The 10,133-nt window shown below is 54.1% G+C and overlaps 1 protein-coding gene across 1 annotated transcript in view; it reads left to right on the plus strand.

Annotated features, from left to right (window-relative positions):
* The window catches only part of ASB13 (ankyrin repeat and SOCS box containing 13), an 8,059-nt gene extending 2,070 nt beyond the window's left edge, over positions 1-5,989 (plus strand). The window contains exons 2-4 of the mRNA XM_050985386.1: positions 1,753-1,961; positions 3,422-3,613; positions 5,741-5,989. Of these exons, the coding sequence (XP_050841343.1) occupies positions 1,753-1,961; positions 3,422-3,613; positions 5,741-5,868 (529 nt within the window). The 3' untranslated portion in view covers positions 5,869-5,989. The remainder of the gene's footprint in view (positions 1-1,752; positions 1,962-3,421; positions 3,614-5,740) is intronic.
* Positions 5,990-10,133: the final 4,144 nt, after the last annotated feature.

Below are 10,133 nucleotides of genomic sequence, written 5' to 3' on the forward strand. Positions count from 1 at the left end.
GGGTTGTTCCAGGGCAATTCCTGGGGCATTCCAGGGGCATTCCAGGGCTATTCCAGAGCCATTCCAGGACAATTCCAAGGTCATTCCAGGGTTATTCAAGGACATTCCAGGGTCATTCATTCCAGGGCCATTCCAGGTGAATTCCAGAGCAAGTCCAGGGCCATTCCAGGGCCATTCCAGGTCATTCCAGGAGAATTCCAGGGCCATTCCAGGGCCATTCCAGGGTCATTCAAGGGCACTTCCAGGGTCATTAATTTCAGGGTCGTTCCATGGCCATTCCAGGGCAATTCCAGGTGAATTCCAGGATTATTCCAAGACAATTCCTGCGTCATTCCAAGGCAATTCCAGGGCAATTCCTGGGTCATTCCAGGGTCACTTGAGGGTTATTCCAGGGCAATTCCTAGGGTCACTTGAGGGTTATTCCAGGGCAGTTCTAGGGTCACTTGAGGGTTATTCCAGGGCATTTCCAGGAGAATTTCTGGGCCATTCCAGGGTCATTATTTCCAGGGTCATTCCAGGGCCATTCCAGGGTCATTCCATGGGTGTTTGCAGCTTGGAATGGGACGAAAGCCCCAGAGCTCCTCATGGGAGCGAGCCCTGAGCGAGCTCTGCTGGTGCTCGGGGGCTGCCAGCTGGGAAGGGAGGAGAGGAATCCTGCAGGGATCCCGTCTGATCCCATTGCTGATCCCATTGCTGATCCCAGTCTGATCCCGGTCTGATCCCATTGCTAATCCCGGTCTGATCCCACTGCTGATCCCAGTCTGATCCCATTGCTGATCCCAGTCCGATCCCAGTCGGATCCCATTGCTGATCCCATTGCTGATCCCAGGCTGATCCCGGTCTGATCCCATTGCTGATCCTGGTCTGATCCCATTGCTGACCCCAGTCCGATCCCATTGCTGACCTTGTTTTTTCCCATTTCTGATCCCATTTTTCCCTGCAGAGACCCCTCTGATCCCATTGCTGATCCTATTTTCCCCATTTTTCCCATTGCTGATCCCATTTTTCCCAGCAGAGCAGGAATTCCTGGTTTTCGGTGGGAATTCCATCCCAGTGGGGTGGGAATTCCCAGTTTTCAGTGGGAATTCCCAGAATTCAGTGGGATTTTCCTGGTTGTCAGTGGGAAATCCCAGATTTCAGTAGGATTTTCCTGGTTTTCAGCGGGAATTCCATTCCTTTGGGGCAGGAATTCCTGGTTTTCAGTGGGAATTCACCATTTTCATTGGGAATTCCCAGTTTTCAGTTGGATTTTCCTGGTTTTCAGTGGGAATTTCCAGTTTCCAGTGGAAATTCCATCCCATTGGGGCAGGAATATCTGGTTGTCAGTGGGAATTCCTGGTTTTCAGTGGGAATTCCTGGATTTCAGTGGGATTTTCCTTGTTTTCATCAGGAATTCCCAGTTTTCAGTGGAAATTCTATCCCATTGGGGCAGGAAATCCTGGTTTTCAGTGGGAATTCTGTCCTGATGGGTTGGGAATTCCCATTTTTCATTGGGAATTCCCAGTTTTCATTGAGAATTCCCAGATTTCAGTGGGAATTCCCAGCTTTCAGTGGGAATTCCCGGTTTTCATTGGGAATTCCTGGTTTTCAGTGGGATTTTCCTGGTTTTCAGTGGGATTTTCCTGATTTTTAGTGGGAATTCCATCCTGATGGGTTGGAAATTCCCAGATTTCAGTGGGCATTTTCCTGGTTTTCAGTGGGAATTCCATCCTGATGGGTTGGGAATTCCTGGTTTTCAGTGGGAATTCCCAGATTTCAGTGGGATTTTCCTGGATTTCATTGGGAATTCCCGGTGTTCATCGGGCATTCCCGCTGTTCCCGTGCAGGCAGCCCGGAGTGCGTGCAGCTCCTGATCGAGGTGGGTGCCAACCTGGAGGCGCACGACTGCCACTTCGGGACCCCCCTGCACGTGGCCTGCGCCCGGGAGCACCTGGACTGCGCCAAGCTGCTCCTCCAGGCGGGTACGGCCTCGGGAATCGCGCTGGAAACGGCTCCCGGCACGCACCCTCTGCTCACACTGCTGACACACTGCCAATCCCACTGCCGGTCCCACTGCTGGTCCCATTCCTGATCCCACTGCAATCCATTGCTGTTCCCATGTGTCCCATGTGACCATGCTGTCCCACTGCCATCCCATGCCGGTCCACTGCTGGTACCATTCCTGATCCATGCCATCCCACTGCGGCCACTGCTGGTCCCTTTCCTGATCCCACTGCCAATCCATGTGGCCCATTCCGGTCCACTGTGATCCCATTGCTGGTCCCTATTATCCCACGCCTGGTCCCATTCCTGGTCCCATGCGATCCCATTCCCGGTCCCATCGGTCCATTCTGATCCCACTGCTGATCCCATTGCTGGTCCCATTCCTGGTCCCATTCCTGATCCCACTGCTGATCCCATTCCCGGTCCCATTCCTGGTCCCATTCCTGATCCCACTGCTGGTCCATCGGCCACTGTGGCCATCTGGCCATCTGACCTCTGGTCCATTCTGATCCATTGCTGGTCCCACTGCTGATCTTCCTGTTCCTCTGGCCCTCCTGATCCCATTCCCAGTCTCATTGCTGAGCTCATTGCTGGTCCCATTCGTGGTCCCACTGCTGATCCCATTGCTGGTCCCATTGCTGGTCCCATTACTGATCCCATGGCTGGACCCGGTCCCACTCCTGATCCCATTCCTGGTCCCACTGCTGGTCCCATTCCTGGTCCCATTCCTGATCCCATTCCTGGTCCCATTCCTGATCCCACTCTTGATCTCATTCCCAGTCTCATTCCTGATCCCATTGCTGGTCCTATTCCTGATCCCATTGCTGATCCCATACCTGGCCCCATTCCTGATCCCGTTGCTGGTCCCATTGCTGGTCCCATTCCCGATCCCATTCCTGGTCCCATTCCTGGTCCATTGCAGATCCCATTGCTGATCCCATACGTGGCCCCATTCCTGATCCCACTGCTGGTCCCATTCCTGATCCCATTCCTGATCCCATTGCTGGTCCCATTCCTGATCCCATTGCTTTTCCCTGCACAGACCCCTCTGATCCCCGTTAGAAAGCCGATTTGGATCCCGTTTGTCCCTGCACAGACCCCTCTGGTCCCATTCCTGATCCCTTTTCCCTGGTTAAATCCCCTTTCCCTGGCTAAATTTCCTTTCCCCTGCCTGGATCCCCTTTTCCCTGGCTCAATCCTCCCTTTCCCACCTGCCTTTCCTTTTCCTGGCTAAATCCCCTTTCCCACCCGGATTTCCTTTCCCTGTTGGGATTTATCCCTTTTCCCCCCTGCCTTTCCTTTCCCTGTTGGGATTTATCCCTTTTCCCACCCGGATTTCCTTTCCCTGTTGGGATTTATCCCTTTTCCCCCCTGCCTTTCCTTTCCCTGTTGGGATTCATCCCCTTTTCCCGCCCGGAATTCCCTGTGCTGTGCCCAGGAGCCAACGTGAACGCGGCCAAGCTGCACGAGACGGCGCTGCACCACGCGGCCAAGGTGAGGAACGCGGACCTGGTGGAGCTGCTGGTGGAGTTCGGGGGCAACATCTACGCCCGGGACAACCGGGGCAAGAAACCCTCGGATTACACCTGGAGCAGCAGCCCCGCCGCCAAGTGCTTCGAGTTCTATGAGAGTGAGTGGGAATGCCCTTTGTCCTGGGAATTGGGACATCAAATCCCCTTTGTCCTGGGAATTGGGACATCCAATCCCCCTTTTGTCCTGGGAATAGCCAGTCATCAAATCCTTTTTGTATTGGGAATTCAGTCATCAAGTCCCATTTTTTATTGGGAATTGGGACATCCAATCCCCTTTGTCCTGGGAATTCATCCATCAAATCCCCTGTGTCCTGGGAATGGGGTCATTTTTAATCCCCTTGTCCTGGGAATTTGGCCTTCAGATACTGATCTAGCTGAATCTGAGGATCCCTGAATCCGTTAGATTCTTTGGGTTGGGAGGGTTTTAAAGATAAATTCCAAGGATATCCCAAAGTGCTCCAAACCCTCGGATTACACCGGAGCAGCAGCCCCGCCGACCAAGTGCTTCGAGTTCTATGAGAGTGAGTGGGAATGCCCTTGTCCTGGGAATTCAGTCATCCAATCCCCTTTGTCCTGGGAATTCAGTCATCCAATCCCCTTGGTCCTGGGAATTCGGCCATCAAATCCCCTTTGTCCTGGGAATTCAGTCATCAAATCCCTTTTTTATTGGGAATTTGGCCATCTAATCCCCCTTGTCCTGGGAAATCGGCCATCAAATCCCCATTTTCCTGGGAATTCAGCCATCAAAAATACCGTTGTCCATAGGAATGTGGTAATGAAACAAATCCCTCTTTGTCCTGGAATTCAAGCCATCCAACTCCCCTTAGTCCGGGGAATTGGGTCCATGAAAATCACCCTGTGTAGTTGGGGAAGCTTGGCCATCAAAAAATCCCGTTGTCCGGGGAAGTTGGCCATCACATTCCCTTTCTTGATTCCATTTATATCCCAGTTCTGATCCACCATATTCCCCTGTCTGACCCCGTTCTAGGAGATCCCCATTCCCAGTTCCCGACCCCCCATCCTCATTATCCAGCGCCCAGGCCCAGCGCGGACCCCAGTCCCAGGGGTCCCCACAGAGGCACCCCCTGAGCATGCGGCCCGGGGGGCCGGCGCGCCGGGCGCCACAACCCCACACGACCAGGAGGCGCCAGCCGCCAGGCCCAGGCGCCCCAAGCCCCAGGCCAGGAGCCAAGCCCCAGCCCCACGAGCCAAGCCCCAGGCCCACGAGCCAAGCCCCGAGGCCCACGAGCCAACGCCCCGCAGGCCCACGAGACAAGCCCCAGGCCCAGGAGCGCAAGGCCCAGGCCAACGAGCCCAAGCCCAAGGCCCACGAGCCAGAGCCCGCAGGCCCCAGGAGCCAAGGCCCCAGCCCAGCACGAGCCAAGCCCCAGGCCGCACGAGCCAAGCCCCACCAGGCCCAGGAGCTTCAAGCCCCCCGGCCCACGAGCTCACGCCCCCAGCACCGAGGAGCCAAGCCCCACAGGCCCACGAGCCACGCCCCTAAGTGGCCCACGAGCCAAGCCCCAGGCTCCACGAGCACATAGCCCCAGGGCCGACGAGCCAAGCTCCAGGGCCCAACACGGCCCAGCCCCCAGGCCCGACGTCGACAGCCCCAGGCCCACGAGCAACGCAGCCCAGGCCCCACGAGCAAGCCCCAGCCCCAGAGCCAAGCCCCCAGGGCCCAGGAGCCAGGCCCCTAGGCCCACGAGCCAAGCCCAAGGGCCCACGAGCCAAGCCCGAGGCCACGAGCCGAAGCCGCAGGCCCACGAGCCTAAGCACCAGGCACCCAAGAGGCCAAGCCCCAGCCCCAGGAGCCCAGATACCAGGCCCAAGAGCCAAGCCCAGCCCCACGAGCCATAGCCCCAGCCCCAGGAGCCAAGCCCCCATGAACCAGGAGGCCCGAGCCCCACAGGCCCACGAGCCAAAGACCCGACAGGCCCACGAGCCAAGCACACGGCCCCACGAGCCAAGCACCCAGCCCCACTAGCCAAGCCCCAAGCCCCACGAGCCAGCCCAGCCCACGTAGCCCAAGCCCCATTCCCACATGAGCCCAAGTCCCACCAGTGCCCACGAGCCAAGCCCCCAGGCCCACGAGCCAAGACCCCATGCCCACGAGCCACGTCCCAAGGCCCACAGAGCCCATCCCCATTCCCACTTCAATCCCAGGAAATGACAGCCCCATTTCCCATTCCCGTCTCTGACCCCATTCCCATTTTTCCCCACAGAGACCCCCCTGAGCCTGGCCCAGCTGTGCCGGCTCGCCGTGCGCCGCGCCGCCGGCCAGCGCGGCCTGGCCAAGATCTCCCAGCTGCAGATCCCGCCCCGGCTCATCCAGTACCTCTCCTACAACTGACGAGCCAGGAACGCTGCAATTCCCGGGAAAACCCCGGGATCGGGGCCGTTCTCCTTCTCTTCTACCTCCCCCCACCCCCCGTTAATTTAATTTCAGGCACTGCTGTAATTAGGATTTGTCGGGAACTCCTCTTTGCCGGGAGTTTTCTTGGAGTTTCCCAGGTGGAATTTTAGCCCTTCCCAGGTGGCATTCCCTGATTTTCCTGGATTTCCTCTGTGGGATCCAGCCAGGGGGGAGAGAAATGGCATAACTGTGGAGTGGGAATCATTCCAGCTGGGAATTCCGTGCTCTGGAGCAGCTCTGATCCCGTCTTGATCCCATTTTCCCTGCACAGACCCCTCTGATCCCATTTCTGATCCCATTTCCCTGCACAGACCCCTCTGATCCCATTTCTGATCCCATTTTTCACATTTTTATCCCATTTTCCCCATTTTGGTCCCATTTTTCCCTGCACAGACCCATTCTGTGAAAAAATGGGATAGAAATGGGAAAAAATGGGATAGATTCTGATTCCATTTCTGATCCCAATTTTCCCATTTGATCCCATATTTCCCTGCACAGACCCCTCTGATCCCATTTTGATCCCGTTTTTCCCATTTTGATCCCGTTTTTCCCATTTTTATCCCGTTTTTCCCTGCAGGGACCCCTCTGATCCCATTTCTGATCCCGTTTTTCCCGTTTTGATCCTGTTTTTCCCTGCAGGGATCATCCATCCCCTTTTGGATGATCCAGCCTGGAATGACCCAGGACCCCTTTCCCTGGGGGCTGCAGGGGGACTGGGAGGGGAAATCCCTGGATTTCCAAATCCTTGGATGTGGGTGGGATCCCACCCTTGGGAATAGCTCCAGTGACAGCTGCCAGCCCTGCTGGGGGCACATTAATTCCCCATTCATTAATTAATTCATTCATTAATTCATTCATTCCCTGAATGAACGATTCCCTAACGGAATTCCCTGGATGAATTCCCAAACTGAACCAGCTCAGGGCTCATTGGAGGCACTGCAGCTCATTCCTTTAGGGAATTTTCAGGGTTTTCCAGGAGCATCCAGAGGCTTTGGATCAACACCAGGAATGAGGAGAGGCCAGGCTGGGATTGGCTCTGTCCCGTTCCCAGTCCCATTCCCAATCCAAGTCCCATTCCAATTCCCATTCTCATTCCTGTTCTCATTCCCATTCCTTTCCCAGACCCATTCCATTCCCAATCCCATTCCCAATCCTATTCCCACTCGAGCCACGCCCATCCCACCCGACGCCAGGCCATGCCAACCATGCCAGGCCCAAGCCCAGTCCCACCAGCCCAGTCCAGGCCAATCCATGCAGGCCCAATCCATACCAGGCCAGCCCAGCCAGGCCCAGGCCCAGGCCAGTCCAGGCCAAGGCCAGTCCCAAGGCCCAGGCCAGCCAGGCAATCCCAGTCCATGCAAGGCCCAATCCCAGCCATTCGCATTCCCAATCCCATCCATGCCCATTCCCATAGCCACATTCCCATTCCCATTCCCAGTCCCATTCCCCCATTCCCATTCCATTCCCAATCCCATTCCCAATCCCAATCCCATTCCCATTCCCATTCCCATTCCCATTCCCATTCCCATTCCAATCCCATTCCCATCCCATTCCCACATCCCAGGACATTCCCTGATCCCAGATTTGGTTTCCCCCTCCCTGGGGATCCCATGGGATACACCAGGACTGGGTTCTGCCTGGAAATTTGGGAATTTTGGGATTGATTCTCCCCCTTTGGAGCTCTTTCCCCAATGCCATTTTGGGATTGGGATTCCAGGGATTGGGTTTGGGATTCCAGGCCTGAATCCCAGCTGGAATTCCTGGAATTCCTTGGGCACTGGGGCTTTGTCCTTGGATGTCTGTGCTGGGATTCTCCTCCCCCTTCCAGGTTTTCCTTTTTTCCCAATAATCCTGGAAAATCCCGGAGTTTCCCCACAAGAACAAATTCCTCCCAAAATCCCGGGACCCGCTCGGGATCCAGGCTGGGAATGCTGAGCTGGAGCTGAATGCACTTTATGGGGTTTGGGTTTAATTCCCACTTTATTTATTCCTCCCTTCCCCTTTTATCCCAAAAATCCCAAACCCAGACATGGGAAATTGGGGAAGCTCAGGGAAGCCCCAGAGGGGTTTTTGTGGGATTCATCCCTGGGAATGGCAGGAAAAAGGGTTTGTGGGACAATTTAGGGATCCCACATCCCTTTTTAGGATCCCAAATCCCTGTTTAGGATCCCAAATCCCTGTTTAGGATTCCCAAATCCCTGTTTAGGATCCCAAATCCCTGTTTAGATGATTTTTCCAACCCTGCCCACGCTGGTGCTGTAATGGAATTACCAAATCCAAGTTTCCCTTGGAAAAGCAAAAAGATTCCTTGGAGAGCCAGCAAGAAATTCCCCCAATCCCGTGGATTCCATCTTCATTTTCCCTGGTTTTGGATCCCAAAGTTTTGGGGTTTGTAGGAATTCCTGCTGCTGGGATTGGGGAGAGCCTCAGGCACCATCCTGGAATTCCAGCTTGGAAAACTGGGAATGGCATTTGGGCTGTGGCCACTCCTGAGCCATGAATTGCTGGGAATAATCCCATTTATCCCAATTTTTATCCCATTATTTATCCCATTAATCCCATTGTTTATCCCATTATTTATCCCATTAATCCCATTATTTATCCCAATTTTTATCCCATTAATCCCAATTTTTATCCCATTATTTATCCCATTATTTATCCCATTAATCCCAATTTTTATCCCATTATTTATCCCATTATTTACCCCATTGTTTATCCCATTTATCCCATTATTTATTCCAGTTATCCCATTAATTCCATTTTTCCCATCTATCCCATTTATTCCAATTCCAAGCCAATGCCAGTCTCTGATCCCAGCTGGAATTTTTGGGGATGTTCCCTGGGTTTTTAGGGGCACCTGGATCTCCTCTGGATCAAGGTTTGGGATGAAAACCTTGGAGAATCCCAGGAGCCAAATCCCTCTTGGATCACAGGGCCTGGGGGTCTTTCCTGGGGATTTGTAGGATTTGGGGATTTCTGGGAATGCCAGAAGCAGCTGAATCCCTGGAATAATCCCTGGAATAATGGGAATAAACTCCTGGACTGTTGATTTTTGGGTCACTTTGGGACAATCCCTTCATTCCCAGCTCCAGGCCTGGATCCATCCCAGGCCATTCCTGCTTTTTCCTCCCCTCCCCAGGCTTCCCAAATTCCAAACCCAGCTGAAAAATCCGGGATAATTCCTCTTCCCTGGGGGTTCCCTGTGCATCCAGCAGGGCAGGGAATGTTCCAGAACAATCCCTCCCAATTCCAGCTGGGAACAGGGATCTCCCTCCATCCATGGAAACCTTTGGGATTTCTCCTGGCTGGAGAAGGGGACCTGGATCCCAGCAGCTTTCCCCAACAATTGAAGTTTATCCTGGGATTGGATTGGATTCCTTGGGAAGCTGGAAAATTTCACTCCTGGACCCCCTGGAGGAGGAAAATCCCTGTGGGATTTGTGCTGCAGCTTCCCAAATCCCTGGAAAAGCTGGGAAAGGAACAGCTCCCAGCAAAGCCAGGATTGGGATTCCTGATTTTACCTTCAGGGCTCTTGGAGGGAGGGGAAAAAATTCCCAGGGGTTTTCCTGAGCTCTGCATCCCTCGGATCCTCTGGAGCAAGGCTGGAATTCTGTCCCCACTCTGGCTTTGGGGATAAATCCAGCCCAACATCTGGAGGATTTTCCTGAGCTTTTCCAGGCCCTCTTCACCCTTCCCTCCTTTTCCCTGGAAAATCCAGGGCGATCCTGCAGAACTTTTTGGTGCCCATCCCAAATTTTGGGTGGATTTGAGGAGTCTGGAGAAAACCCCAAAATCGCCAATTCCCAACTCCAGCCCTCGAACCCACAGCAAAGCCCAGGAGGGATCAAACCCCACGGATTTCCTGGGATTTCTGGAAAATTGGGTGAATCCTTTGGCTTTTCCCAGCCCTCCTGCACGTCACAAAATCCCTGGATCCTAAAAAACCCCAAACTGCCTCACTTGGAGATGGATCCTGAGCTTCTGGTGGTGCCCTAAAACCGAGATCCCGGATTTTCCCTGGATTCAGGCACTTGGGAAATGCTGGAAAAGGGAGGAACTCTTCAGTGCTGGAATTTGGGCACCTGGAATTTATTCCTGATCAAAGGGAGCCAGGGAAGGGTTGAGGTTATTCCTGATGAAAACTCTGGAAAAGTCTCACCCGTGTCCGGCTGTTGTGGGATCTGCCCTGGAATTCTCTCCCT

The sequence above is a fragment of the Serinus canaria genome, chromosome 1A (assembly GCF_022539315.1).
Source record: "Serinus canaria isolate serCan28SL12 chromosome 1A, serCan2020, whole genome shotgun sequence".
Taxonomy (NCBI): domain Eukaryota; kingdom Metazoa; phylum Chordata; class Aves; order Passeriformes; family Fringillidae; genus Serinus; species Serinus canaria.